General features: G+C 41.1%; 1 protein-coding gene across 1 annotated transcript; it reads right to left on the bottom strand.

Moving 5' to 3' along the window:
- Window positions 1–10,851: 10,851 nt before the first annotated feature.
- On the bottom strand, window positions 10,852–13,207 carry LOC131610096 (uncharacterized). The gene is made up of 4 exons (XM_058881962.1): window positions 13,057–13,207; window positions 12,713–12,979; window positions 12,565–12,634; window positions 10,852–12,483 (listed from the first exon to the last, which is right to left on the bottom strand). Exon 4 carries the CDS (start codon window positions 12,257–12,259, stop codon window positions 11,405–11,407), a length of 855 nt encoding a protein of 284 aa, XP_058737945.1. The 5' UTR covers window positions 12,260–12,483; window positions 12,565–12,634; window positions 12,713–12,979; window positions 13,057–13,207; the 3' UTR covers window positions 10,852–11,404.
- Between the last annotated feature and the right edge of the window lie 1,093 nt (window positions 13,208–14,300).

Below are 14,300 nucleotides of genomic sequence, written 5' to 3'. Positions count from 1 at the left end.
ACAGTCTCGTATTTTTAATTAAAGGAAACCGGGAAATAAAATAAATGACATATAAACAGAAAAAACTAATATGATAAAAAAAGTAATATATACAAGCCGATCCAAATCCAAAAAAAAATAGTGTGCTAAAGATACAATCCGAAAACAAAAAATAAATAAACCCGACCACTACTGGGTGTGCCTAACCCTCTCACCCTGGGCCCTCCTCTACAGCCCGTATGCCGCCGCACGGCCCGCATCAGTGACGATCATCTCCATCATGGCGACTGCCTCTGGACCGCCTTGATGAACGACACCTCGATCCAACGCGTCCCGCCCAAGCATCTCTATCCGCTGGCAGATCGGCAGGAGATCAATGGCGTGGTCATCCTCGGCCTGCTGGTTCTCCAGGATCTCCTCGTGTGCTGGCCTAGGAGTGCCGGGAGCGTCGGGTGTCAGCAGAGGATGTGAAACCCGATAGAACCATGTGACGTACCCCTACACACTGTGCCAGTCCTGGGTGACCCGCCGGCGACGATACTCCTCCGGTACCACATGATGCTCCCAATCCTCAAACATGGCAATGAGCTGCACTCTGGTCACTGTGTCGGGAGCAGCCTCGAAGGGTGACCTAGGTATCATCTGCACGAATCCGAACTACCGCATGCACCGCTCAGGGACATACCGGACCATGATGGTAGTCCCGCATGCCAACCAGCCAGAATATAGAGATATGCCGTCAAAGGGGACAATTTGAGTGTAGTCGCTGAACGGCCTCCAGGTGACGTCGTCGTGCATCGTGCGGTCCAGGTACCCACGGTATGGTCCCACCGCATTGTTCCCCCTCTGGAGAACGTATCTGGCGGCCCTGGGCATGGCGTTAACGTACGCAGGATCGATGTGGAAGCCGTGGATGCGGGAGAAGTAGGAGATGATCCAGCTCTAAAACATAAATAAATACGAAACATAAGTAAATACGAAACATAAATACGAAACATAAATAAATACGAAACAATTTAAATGAAACGTACTGTGAGTAGTGTGCAGGATCCGGTCAACTGCCTCGTCCTCCAGTTGGAGGCCTCATTCAGCTTCTGGTATAGGTATGCCAGAGTAGCTGTGTTAGCTGAAGATTTCGTTTTATATTGTTTGTCCTTCGAAGGAGTTGAGAATCGAAGGAAAGATGGTTACTGATGGCCATCCCTTAAAAAGTGAAAGAATGGCTACTGATGGTCATGCCTCGAAGATACAGACTTCTAAGTTCGTTGAAGATAGTGAACACTGAAAGACTAATGAAAGCATATGTCTTCGGGACTTAGACAAAATTTATAAAGTATATATTTAAGTGTTACTACTTAGCGTGTTTTCATAGTGTTTTTACACTGCCACGCGTCGAAGACGGACTCAGGCGGGAAGATTTGAAATTCGAAGGCAGTATCGTAACTGTCCAAATACAGATGGCTTCGCTGGAAGTTCTGATGAGAAACGTGGCAGCAGATTAGTGTAGGACCGTTAAGGTCGAAACTAGTATAAATAGGGGTCTTTATGTTAGGATTCCGGGTGTTCATTTTGTACAAATCACTCACATATTTACTCAAGTATCAAGTGTTACGAGAAAGAGTTCGCTGAGAAAATGTACGTATGACACCACCATTTTAATACATGTGTATTGTATTTCATTTTCGAATACATTTCTGAGTTACTGCATTCCATTTATTTCTTGTCATTTACATTCCTGTATCTTTATTTTACTTTCGAATTTACTTTCATGATCATTTACTTTTAAAGTCCTTAACGTTTCTGCAGTTTAAGATTCTTTATGTTTTAACAATTTTTAAGTTTCATATGTTATGTTATTTATTTTTCTTGTTGAAGTTATAATTACATATAACGAAGCAATTACCAAGATTCTTGAATCGAACAATACTCATCGAAGAGGACAAATTACGAATATGATTCAAATGAACATTGATAACAATCTTCTTGACTATGTGTCCTAGGATCAATCTAGTCGATCCTGCAAGTAACCAAATCATATTTATTATAGTTTGGAAGACTAGCGGTTGTTTACCGGAAATCACCGTAAACAAATTGGCACGCCCAGTGGGACAGTGTCACGCGGATTGTTTTAATCAATTGTTTTGTTTTTGTCTAGACAATATCAAGACCTTGTATGAACCTTAGGAACGGTAAATTAAAAGACAGTGCACAACCGATTCCCAAACGAAGGTACAACAGGAAAATGGTCGTTACGGCCAGTGCAGGGGGTAATCAAGATCCCCCACAAGGTTCAGGATCAGGAGCGGCAAATTCGACTTCTACTCAAGAAGCACGAGATGCAACGAGTCCAAATGGATCGAGACCTGCAGACAATTCCCAGACTGCGCCTGAAAATACTACAGGACATTCAGGAACTGTTCCAGTTTCGGCATCGACAACCGCACCCTCATCTACAAGTGCAGATGATGTACTGTATCCCTGGACAAACGCTGCAAACAATTCAATGGGTCAAGGCACAAGTTCTGGCTTCGAATGGAGACCAAATAGTCCATATGGAATGCCATACCAATTCCCATTTGGAACAGACGTCCGAGGGGCAAGACCTGTAAACACCTCAACTCATAATACGACATTTTCACCAAATGTTAGTTCAGTGGGTCGAAGTGGACGCAACACTAATTTTTCTACCCAAATACCCAATTTCACCACAAATAACCAAGCAGCATTTCGACAAGAAATGGATGCAAGCAACCATGATATGGTAGGGGTTTTGGCCAGAGAACTAACTTCAGTCTTGAACCCACTAATGGCAAATGTTACTACGACAAATAGAGAAAACGTAGAAATTTTCCAAAAGATATCATCGCAAATGAATCGAATGGCAGAATTCATGGGAGTACCACCACCTAAAAGGAAAGACAAACAGCCTGTGAGTCAAGAAGAGAGGCCTATTTTGGAACGTGTGCAAGATATGGTTCCCCCACCTAGGACGGTTCCTAGGGATATAGGCCCCTCACGAAGGACGGAGTCGTTCGAAAAGACTCCGGTAATTAACTTGGAGGATTCAAGTCAAAGGACCGTCCCCTTTCGACAAGAAATGGAGGAAGAACGACCCAGATTGAGGATTTTGGGTAGGGACGATCATCCAGATGAGATTGTCCAAAGAGTTAGAAGAGAAAATCTGGCCACAGAAAATAATTTAACTGCCATGATAGAAAGGGTTATGGCCAATAATGGCCTTAGTACTGGACTCAGACGTCCAAATTATACATCCCCTATATCAGATTATATCATGCAAACAGAATTGCCTAGGGGAACTAAGGTTCCTAAATTCACAAAATTTTCTGGCGAAACTAATGAGTCAACTGTGGAACATATTGCTAGATATTTAACAGAAGCAGGAGACTTAGCGGGAAACGAGGATCTAAGGATTAAATATTTCCCTAGTTCGCTGACAAAAAATGCGTTTATTTGGTTCACTACTTTGCCACCAAATTCGATAGACGCATGGGCATACTTAGAAAGGTTGTTCCACGAGCAATTCTACATGGGTCAAACTAAGATAAGTCTGAAAGAATTGGCCAGTGTTAAAAGAAAATTCGCAGAGACAATTGATGACTACTTAAATAGGTTCCGCCTGTTGAAATCAAGATGTTTTACAACGGTTCCGGAACATGAACTCGTCGAAATGGCTGCGGGTGGTTTGGATTATTCAATAAGAAAGAAACTAGATACCCAATACCTCAGGGACATGGCCCAATTAGCAGATAGGGTTCGACAGGTCGAACGCCTGAAGGCGGAAAAAGCTAGGGCAAATAAAAGCTATAAGAAAGAAAGAGTGGCGTACGTCGAAGCCGAGAATGTTGATGAGGAGTCTTTCAATGACTCATATAGCCCTGAAGAAGTCGAAATAGACTTGGCTGAATTAAAAGAAGCGCCACCTTATGCTTGCAAATTGTTAAGTCCAGCAAATGGAAAAAACCCAGTAGAAAATGATAAGAATGATAGGTTCCCTAAGAAAACTTATACATTTGACATTACCAAATGTGATGAAATATTTGATTTACTGGTAAAAGATGGCCAAATGATACTACCCCCAAATTCCAAAATTCCTCCGTTGGAACAACGGAAGAAAAGAGGTTTCTGTAAATATCATGGTTTTTTAGGCCATAAAACTTCTCAATGTTTTCTTTTCAGGGATCTAATTCAAAATGCTCTCAATGATGGAAGGTTGAAGTTTGCTGACAAAACCAAGAATCAAATGAGGGTAGATTCAAATCCTCTGAACATTGCTGACGCTAGCCTCTGTGAGGTAGAAGATATCAACATGGTGGAGGCGTCTGAAGTCGAAGTTGTAGAAACTAAATCAAAGTTCAATGGAAAGCAGGCTACTGAAAGCCTAAATGGTGACATAATCTTCAATACTGATGTTGAAGAATCTTCCAAGGCAGAGATAACTGAAGCCTCGAAGGAAGAAAGCAGCGAGGCCACTGAAGACCTCAGGATGAAACTCCAGAAAATACAAATCTCTGAAGTTCCTCCAGTAGCAGTTAACATGGTCAGTGCCAGACGCCCAGTGTCTGAGTTTGGCGAATTAGAGACTTGGTTAACAAGGCAAAATGGGGGCATCGAAGCTCCACAAAAAACTGAAAGCCTCAAAGAATATCTTTGGAAATGTCACGAGAGAAGCGGTGGTAAGCAATGGATGTGTCCAAGGTGCTCGATCATGCTGAATCGAAGAGTCGAAGCCAACTTCGAGAGGGCTCGGCGCGAAAGATGGGAACATCCAGGAAGAGAGCCAAATCCCCTGCTACAACTATATCCAAAGATGGATGAAAGCTTGGTAGGATTTTTGGTCAGATGCCACAAAGGAAACACTGAAGTTGCTCTGTGTCCCAGATGTGGGGCAGTCTATGATGAAAGACTCGCACGATCATTCGAACGCATATACTGCCATATGAGTAGGGAAACTCAGGGGTTGCGTCCTAAACTTTATGGTTTCGACATATGGACTCCGACAAAGAGGCCTGATAGTCCACACCCTAGAGCTCGAAGAGTGACTTTCAAAGTCCCTGCGAATGCACCCAGGGATAGGTGGATACAAGCTGATGCAAGAACCAACAAATGGCGAAGCTGGGACCAAGGAGGAAGAACTGCAATGGCATATAGGAAACAATTTCAAAGACCAAATCGAGAGGCGAATCGATTGGAGAATTATAAGGGAAAAAATCCTATGTCTCGATCCCAGTGGAGAAGGCATCAGAGGATAAAAAAGTCTCAGAAGGAATACAGGCCAAGAGAAGTTGGAGAATCTAGTAGCAACCAAGTCTCATACCAGGGGGCAAAGTTAAACAAACCTCCGGTGGAACGCAGGTTGTTCGAAGCTGAGAAACTCTTAGATGAAGAAGAGAAGATGCGTTCAAATTCCTGGAAAGAAGAGGATAGAATGACAAATGATTTTGATTCCGATGGAGTGTCATCCATAAATCTTAATTGTAATGTAGTATCTGTACTCCCTCACGAGTTTAACCAGGAAGTTGAAGTAGAAGACTGCGAAGAGGCTGATATCGAAGAAATGACAAAACACAGACCTGTGTGTTACTATGTGCTGAATAATGGTGCAGTAGAAGAACAGAATGCTTTCTTCGAAAGACCAGATGAGGGTATGCGAAACCACTTGAAGCCACTTTACATCAGGGCGAAGATTGAGAATGTTGGTATTAATAAAGTCTTAGTTGATGGAGGAGCAGCAGTGAATCTAATGCCTCAATATATGCTGAAAAGAATTGGTATGTTCGATACAGATATAAGGCCACATAACATGGTCTTATCTAATTATGAAGGCAAAATAGGACAAACACTGGGAGTTGTTCAAGTCAATTTGACAGTAGGCTCAGTTACGAGGCCAACCATGTTTATGGTTATACCAGCAAAAGCAAACTACAACCTTTTGCTTGGTAGAGAATGGATTCATGGTGTAGCAGCTGTACCCTCAACAATGCATCAGAGGGTGACGATTTGGAGAGAAGATGGTATAGTGGAGAATATCGAAGGTGATCAGAGTTACTACATGGCTGAAGTCAACCAGGTAAATAGAACCAACTTCGATAGGAACCTGGCAAACATAGGTCCTTGTCATGCTGCTGAAGAGATGTATGCTCCAAATAGAAATGCATTGTACTATTTGACTTTGCATCCAAATGGATTCCAATGGGATAGAGAGATCATGGATGGACCACCAGATACAGCACCATTGGAGAATTATCAGACAGTACGGCCAACAGGCTGGGATGATGACGGTAATAATGTCTGAGTCTGTGTTCTTCGAAAAGATTTCGGCCTATGTGGCCGAGAACAAAAGAAAGGCGGCTCTCGAAGCCGAACTATCAAGTACAAAGATAGATACAGTTCCAATCAAGGAAGGAACAACAGAATTGGAGATACGTACGAGTTTCGAATTCCCTGAAGACACGGCTCCAGTTGAAGAGATCATAAGAGAAGAACCAAGTCAGAGGTTAGATGCAATATACGACGAAGAACCTTTGGGATTCGAGAAAGACCCAATGGCGTCGAACATAAAGATGTTGGCCCAAGATCCTCTTGAAGAAGTAAATCTTAGAGACAATGATCAAAAGAGAATAACATACATCAGCGCGAAACTAGAGCCTGAGTTGAAAGCAACGATCATCAAAATGTTGAAAGACAACAGAGATTGTTTTGCTTGGGATTATGATGAGATGCCTGGTCTCGGAAGAGACTTAGTCGAATTGAAATTACCAATAAAAGAAGGGAAGAAGCCAATAAAGCAAACTCCCAGAAGGTTCGCGCCAGAGATTCACTCGAAGATTAAGACAGAAGTCGAAAGACTCTTGCGTTGCAAATTTATCCGAACTACAAGGTATGTCGAGTGGATTGCTAATATAGTACCTGTAATTAAAAAGAATGGCTCATTAAGAGTATGCATAGACTTTCGTGACCTTAATGCAGCTACTCCTAAAGATGAGTATGCTATGCCTGTAGCAGAAATGCTAGTAGACTCAGCCGCAGGTTTTGAGTATTTGAGCATGTTAGATGGATATTCAAGATACAATCAAATTTTTATAGCAGAAGATGATGTATCCAAGACAGCATTTCGTTGCCCAGGAGCAATAGGCACTTACGAATGGATTGTGATGCCTTTTGGTCTGAAAAACGCTGGGGCAACTTATCAAAGAGCAATGAATTCTATATTTCATGACTTTATAGAAACATTCATGCAAGTGTATATAGATGACATCGTGGTAAAATCTACCTCGGGTATGAGTCATCTCGATCATCTAAGCCAATCATTCGAAAGAATGAGGAAATATGGCTTGAAGATGAATCCCCTTAAATGTGCTTTCTTTGTGCAGGCAGGTGATTTCTTGGGTTTCGTAGTCCACAAAAAAGGGATAGAAATCAACCAAAACAAGACAAAAGCCATTATGGAAACCAAGTCTCCATCCACGAAGAAAGAATTGCAGTCTTTATTGGGTAAGATAAATTTCTTGAGAAGATTTATCTCTAACTTAAGTGGATGCACCCAAGCTTTCTCGCCCCTATTACGGCTTAAGCAAGGAAAGTTCGAATGGAGTGCAGAACATCAAGAAGCTTTCGATCAAATAAAGCAATACTTGACGTGTCCACCAATTCTCATTCCCCCGAATGGGAAGAAGCACATGCGCCTGTATATTAGCATCAGATAAAACAATAGGCAGCATGTTAGCCCAAGAAGATGAGAACGGCATCGAAAGAGCCATGTAGAGTACTCAATGATGCAGAGACTAGATATACTGATATAGAAAAACTCTGCCTTTGTTTGTATTTCTCTTGTATCAAACTTAAGTATTATATAAAGCCAGTTGACGTCTACGTTTCATCTCATTGTGATGTTATTAAACACATGTTATCTAAGCCAATACTACACAGTCGGATTGGCAAGTGGGCTTTAGCCCTTACTGAATATTCATTAATATTTCAGCCTCTCAAGGCAATGAAAGGTCAAATTGTGTCAGATTTCATTGTTGACCATGCGGTGGTTGAGAATCATCAGCATTATGTGGATTTGAAACCTTGGAAGTTATATTTCGATGGTTCAACACATAGAGAGGGTACTGGTGTTGGAATATTGATAATTTCTCCTGATGGAATTCCAACAAAGCTCAAGTATAAAATTGAAGGTCCATTATGCTCCAATAATGAAGCTGAATATGAAGCATTGATTGCTGGACTTGAGGCTTTGTTAGAATTGGGGGCAACCAGAGTCGAAATTAAAGGAGACTCCGAATTGGTCATCAAGCAATTGACAAAAGAGTACAAGTGTATCAAAGAGAATTTGATCATGTATTTTGTTATTGCAAATAGGCTACTCAAGAAATTTGAATATGTGGAATTAAAACACGTATCAAGAGTGAATAACCAGGAAGCAAACGACTTGGCACAATTAGCCTCAGGATATAAAGTATCAAAAGAAAAGTTGGAAGAATTGATTGAAGTAAGAGGAAGAGCAATGTTTACTAAACTTTCGCCAAGTGATCTGGAGAACTCACGATTGGGTTATGCCAACAAAGAACAATTCGAGGTACTGAATATAGATTCATTAACAGACACAGATTGGAGGAGTCCAATTATTAACTATCTAAAAAATCCTTCGACGGATACAGACAGAAAAATCAAGTATAGAGCCCTGTCATATTATCTGATGGGAAATGAATTGTTCAAGAAAACTCCTGAAGGGGTATTGTTAAAATGCTTGGGAGAAGCAGAAGCATACTTGGCTCTGTCGAACGTACATAGTGGGGCATGTGGTGCACATCAAGCAGGGCACAAAATGAAATGGCTTTTGTTTCGATATGGGATGTATTGGCCTTCGATGTTAAAAGATTGCATAGAATTTGCAAAAGGGTGCCAAGAATGCCAAGAACACGCAGGTATCCAACACGCCCCAGCAAACGAACTAAGTACGATAGTAAAACCATGGCCTTTTAGGGGATGGGCACTAGATTTGATTGGAGAAATTCACCCCAAGTCCTCTAAAGGTCAAAGATACATTTTGGTGGGAATAGACTATTTCACAAAATGGGTCGAAGCAATACCGCTGGCAAATGTGGATCAAGAGGTTGTGATTGAGTTTATTCAAAAACATATTATATATAGGTTTGGAATCCCAGAAAGCATAACAACGGATCAGGGATCAGTCTTTACTGGACGAAAAATGCAAGACTTTGCCAGAGAAATAGGTTTCAAGTTATTTACTTCTACACCTTATTATGCTCAAGCAAATGGCCAGGTTGAAGCAGCAAATAAAGTAATAATTGGCCTTATTAAGAAACATGTAGGAAAGAAACCCAAGAATTGGCATAAGACTTTAGATCAGGCACTTTGGGCTTGTCGAACATCTCCAAAAGAAGCCACAAATACAACTCCTTTTCAGTTAACGTTTGGACATGACGCAGTACTTCCAATTGAGATATGTTTGCAATCAGTAAGAATACAAAGGCAAGCAGACATTCCTCCCAACGTATACTGGGAATTAATGATGAACGAGTTAGTAGATTTGGACGAAGACAGGCTTCGAGCATTGGAAATGATAAAGAGGCAAAAGGAAAGAGTGTCCAGAGCATATAACAAAAAGGTGAAAGGTAAAACTTTTGTTAATAATGATCTAGTTTGGAAAGTTATTCTACCTATAGATCGAAAGAATCAGGCACTTGGTAAATGGTCCCCACATTGGGAAGGACCCTTTCGAATCTTAAAAGTATTCTCGAACAATGCCTACGAAATAGAAGAGTTAGCAGAAGATCGCAGGATCTTAAGAGTGAACGGGAAATACTTGAAGAGATATAAACCTAGCATGCATGAAGTAAAGATTGCAAAGACGTAGACACTCAAAGTACTACGAAAAGCCAAAATGGTCAGGCATGTGTCAAAATATACTTCACATTGATCAAAATGGCTTTAGAATCAGAAAGAATTATGGAAAGAAAAATCAAAACACCAAAATATTCTTTTCATTGCAAGCATGGAAATACATTTCATTACAAAAAGATCCAGAAATAGGATCTGAGATTACAAAAGAGAGGAAGGCATAGACATATAAAAAGATTAAACCTAGACTCGCTAGTTAATTCTGGCGTCTAGACCTTCCAGAGATAGCACAGGAACAGGTTCAGCTTCGAACATGTCCCTAGCCCCAGAATCACGCATTCTTCTCACTACGCCTTTCTTGAGAAAAATGTAACTAAGGAGTCTCCCGTATGGAAGACAAGTTACACTTTCTCGACGGTCCACGCCGATAGCAACAGCTTTGACAAGACCTTTGAAGATCATCAAAGGTATGTTAATCTTTCTTCCCCGAATACCACAGAGAATAAACTCCAGATCTTCAACCATGATGTTATTCTCATCAATCACCCGAGGTTGAAAGTTGCCTACGAGCATTTGGTGCCAAATCCTGATGGTTTGTGCGCTGTAGCGATCACTATCCATGAGTGTTCTCAACATGATATGAGTAGTCATGCTGAAAACATTATCATCAAAAGTTGCTCCGGAGTTATTGCATCTTATGAGATTGGCAATAGTGGTGGGGGTAATGCTAAGGTGAGCATGTCGAACGGATGAATCAATGGTGGCTCTACCTTCAGGGTCCATGCGTAAAGACGCATTCATCCAAAACTCTGCCACCATATTAGGGTAGATGGCACCCTCCAGGACTTCCTCAAAGTAGAAGTTCAGTTCCTGATTAGCAAAGAGATTTTCAATGTTAATGAAATGACGAACGAGTTCATCCTCATCAAGTCTGAACTCACCCTTGATGAGAGCTTTGAGATCGTTAAAGGAGAGAATTCCAGCCATTTCAGGGAAAAATGGTGTTTGAGAGGAAAGAGTTGTGTTTTCTCTTTTTTCTGTGTTTTGGTTTGGGGAAGAAATACTTGAATGAAGAAATAAAAGTGATATGGAACCCTTTATATAGAAGGAGAATACTGAAGGTTGGTTTTACATTTTTAATGAGTGATTAGACTGCGGTTCGTTTTTCAAAGTAAGAAGTTATGGCCTCCGCCGTTTCCCGCCCTTGGAAGTTGAGAAGTAATCATTAAACTGATGCACGCACGTCTTAAAAACCGACGTTTTGGAGAAAATGACGTCACTTTTAATAATGATTATGGCTAGAAGAAGTGGAAACGTCAAGTCTAGAGGCAAGAGTGCTGCGAAGGATGTTCAGGTTCTACATGTTGTATTTAATAAAAGCACTGTAGGAAATCTAAAGATATATTTGGCAGAAAATTGAAAGATTTGTTAAAATTAATGCAAGCAAATATTATAGATAGAAATGGGAGTCAGGCGTACAAATATTATATGTCTCGATTACAAAATAAAAATCCAACAAATGAAACAAGATTGAAGACATCTAGCTAAAGTCCTCAGGGAGATCCCTTTTGATCTTCAGATATTGAGTTTCCCATGAGGACATTCGAAGTTCAATTAGTGCCCTTTGTTTCTTCAACTTTTCGATCTCTGGCACTAACTTCTGTGCAGTCTCGAAATGTTTGATTCCTGACTGCACCACTTCGAGCAAATCTTGTTGGTTAGATTCTTGGAGGGCTGCTTGGCTACTTTCAGCTTCCTTTATCTTGCCCTCGAGCATTTTTATTTCTTGTTTCCAGGAGCTGATTTTCTTCTCATATTCATCAATGGCTTTTTGATTCGCCGAATGTTTAAGCTTGAGGGCTTCACCTTGTTTTGTGGCTTCCACAGCAGAATTCCATGAAGAGTCATGAGAGGCCACTATCTCAGATAATTCTTTCTCGACGTTTTGCTTTCGAAGAATGTCAGCTTGGAGTTGTTCAAGGAGAGAGCCTAGCAGAACAATCATCTCTGAGACTTCTGGGGAAACTTGAAGCAAATCTACTTTCTTTAAAAGTTGATTTAAGTTGTAGCTTTTAACAGGGTCCCGGTTGAGAACATCTACAAGATTGACCCCAAAGAATCTCTCTTTTATCTGTCGAAGAAGATTAGGAGTATCTTCCTTGTCACTAGAATCTGCAGTTACAGCTGGAGAGACATCAGGCTCCGAAAGTGAAGAAGTATTCACATTCATGATAGCCCTTAGGAACCCAAGAGGATCAGTTTGTTTAAGTTGTTCAAGCTCCGAAGGAGTAGGCTTCGTAGGAGCAGGCGTCGAAGTTGTCTCAGGAATAGTTTTTACATCGGGAGTCGAAGTTCCTTGAGAAATTGGTTTTTCTGGTTGAGAAATCTCCTCCATGGCATCTTTCTCCGATGCAGAATCTTCGTTGCCATGTGATTGCTGGTTCACATTGTCGCTGCCGGAGAATGGATGATCCTCTTCCAAATCTTTGCCTTGATGAGTAGGTGGGGATTCGTCAGTAGATTGGCTTTCTTCGATTGGCTCATTAGGCAATATAGTGGCAATTGGCCTAACGTCTTCGAAGACTGGTGAGAGAACATGGGTTCTAGCTTGAGAAGTATCTGTTTCGAACGAAGCCAAGTTAATCGTGAGGTTAAGCCTTCGAAAGTTTTAATTGACGAAAGTTGAAATTTAACAATTACCATAAAGTTTATCAACATCAATGGTGAGGCCAGGGTCTTTGAAACCAGAAGTAGCAGTGCCAGCATCATCCTGCAATAACAAGGTAAAATGCCAGTGCAATTAGTTAGTTAAAATTACAAGATAATATGTAAGACAAACGCAAGATACCTTGGGTGGATTATTGTCTGGGCTTGAGTTATGACTTTCCAAAACAAGAGCATTGCTGGCAGTCTTCAAAGGAGACTCTTCAGAAGACGCCTTATTGCCAGGAGAAGCAGCTTTTGAAGGACTTGCCTTTTTCCCTTTTCTTGAAGGGGTAACAGCTTTGTGTTTCTTTTTCTGTCCTTGTCTAGTTTGAGGAGGAGATTTGTCTTCACCATCTGAGGCATTGGTCGAAGAAGCTTTACGCTTCGAACCCGTTGGGGGTTTCGAGCTCTGGCAAGTGAAAGATGAGAAAGATGAGTACCAATCACAGAATTGTACAAGATTTAGAGTATGAGATAAGTATTTACCGTGGGCTTCTTATCCGTGACGATCGAATCACTTTCGTTTGGTTTGTCGCTTTTAGATGTCTCAGACTCTTTTGGGGCAGAAGCTTCTTTAATCTTCCTCCTTCGTGCAACAGCTGTAGTTGAGACTGAAATCAGTATATCAGTAAAAGAAAAGAAAAGTCAGTCGAAAAAGATTATCTTAATTCAAACCTTCAGGTATTGGAGTCAGGACACGGACATGTTTAAGATCTATATGAAGATGTCCTTTGAAAGTATCCAAGGTATGCTTAGTCGGGACCACTCGTTCAGCGCGTTTTTTAGTACTCTCTCGAAGAATTTTGAGAGCATTCCCACACACAAACCAGTCTGGGAAAGGAGGACTTAGAGCCACACCAAAATCAGCACTTGGTAGTGGAGGGAATTTTGGAGGATGAAGTTTGAAAGCCACTTCATAACGTAGTTCTGGTCGAACATACGAGGGCAATTTCAATTTATTTAGTTTGGTGGAAAACTTTTCGCGCAAAGCGACTGCAGCCTCACGAACGGTCCGACTAAGATCATCAGGCCTATAGATAGTTTCAAAGAATTTTTGAAAAGCTTGGATTTCTTTAATATGAGTTGAAGTACCTTTTTTGAAGTTCTCCTGCACATCAGTGAAAGCTGCGGTTAGTTCTTGAGCAAGGCTATCAGCATCAAAAATTTGAGAGCTATAATACTCTGTCCACCATTGATGGAAATCTGGTGTAGAGTAAAAAGAAGGTTCAAAAGGAATAGGAGAAAGATTGGTGACGTCAACGTATTTGTTGATTTTTTGTTCACATTCTTCTTCAGTCAAATACAAAGTGTGGAAACACATATGGTTCCTTTTCTCATATAAGCACTTGGGTGTTATTTGAGTTAGCCCAAACTGCCTCGAGACCAAATTTGGTTGATAACACATGAGGATACATTGACCCTTTGATGGTCGAAGACGGTGGGAAAATAATCTTGGAGTCAGAAAGGCTTCCCAAATTTCCATGGATTCAGTTTGCTGATCTTGAGATGTTGGTGGAAATTTTCGAGTAAACCATTCAGGACCTATTATTCTGTGTACAAATGGGGCCATGGAAGGATCGAACTGATCACGCCGAGCAAACATCATTGAATACGCCAAGAAATGTTCATGAAGCTTTCCCATTTCCTCTTTTGGAGTTAGGTAAGCTAACCTGGTCCCTTCTATAGTTCGATTTTTGATTGTGCTATCTTCCTCATTGACATCTCCTCGA

The sequence above is a fragment of the Vicia villosa genome, linkage group LG6 (assembly GCF_029867415.1).
Source record: "Vicia villosa cultivar HV-30 ecotype Madison, WI linkage group LG6, Vvil1.0, whole genome shotgun sequence".
NCBI classification, from domain to species: domain Eukaryota; kingdom Viridiplantae; phylum Streptophyta; class Magnoliopsida; order Fabales; family Fabaceae; genus Vicia; species Vicia villosa.
This window is presented reverse-complemented; position numbering and strand designations above follow the sequence as displayed.

Excerpts from the sequence above, each read along its gene's own strand:
- LOC131610096 (XM_058881962.1), bottom strand. The coding sequence starts at position 12,259 with ATGGAGGAGATTTCTCAACCAGAAAAACCAATTTCTCAAGGAACTTCG.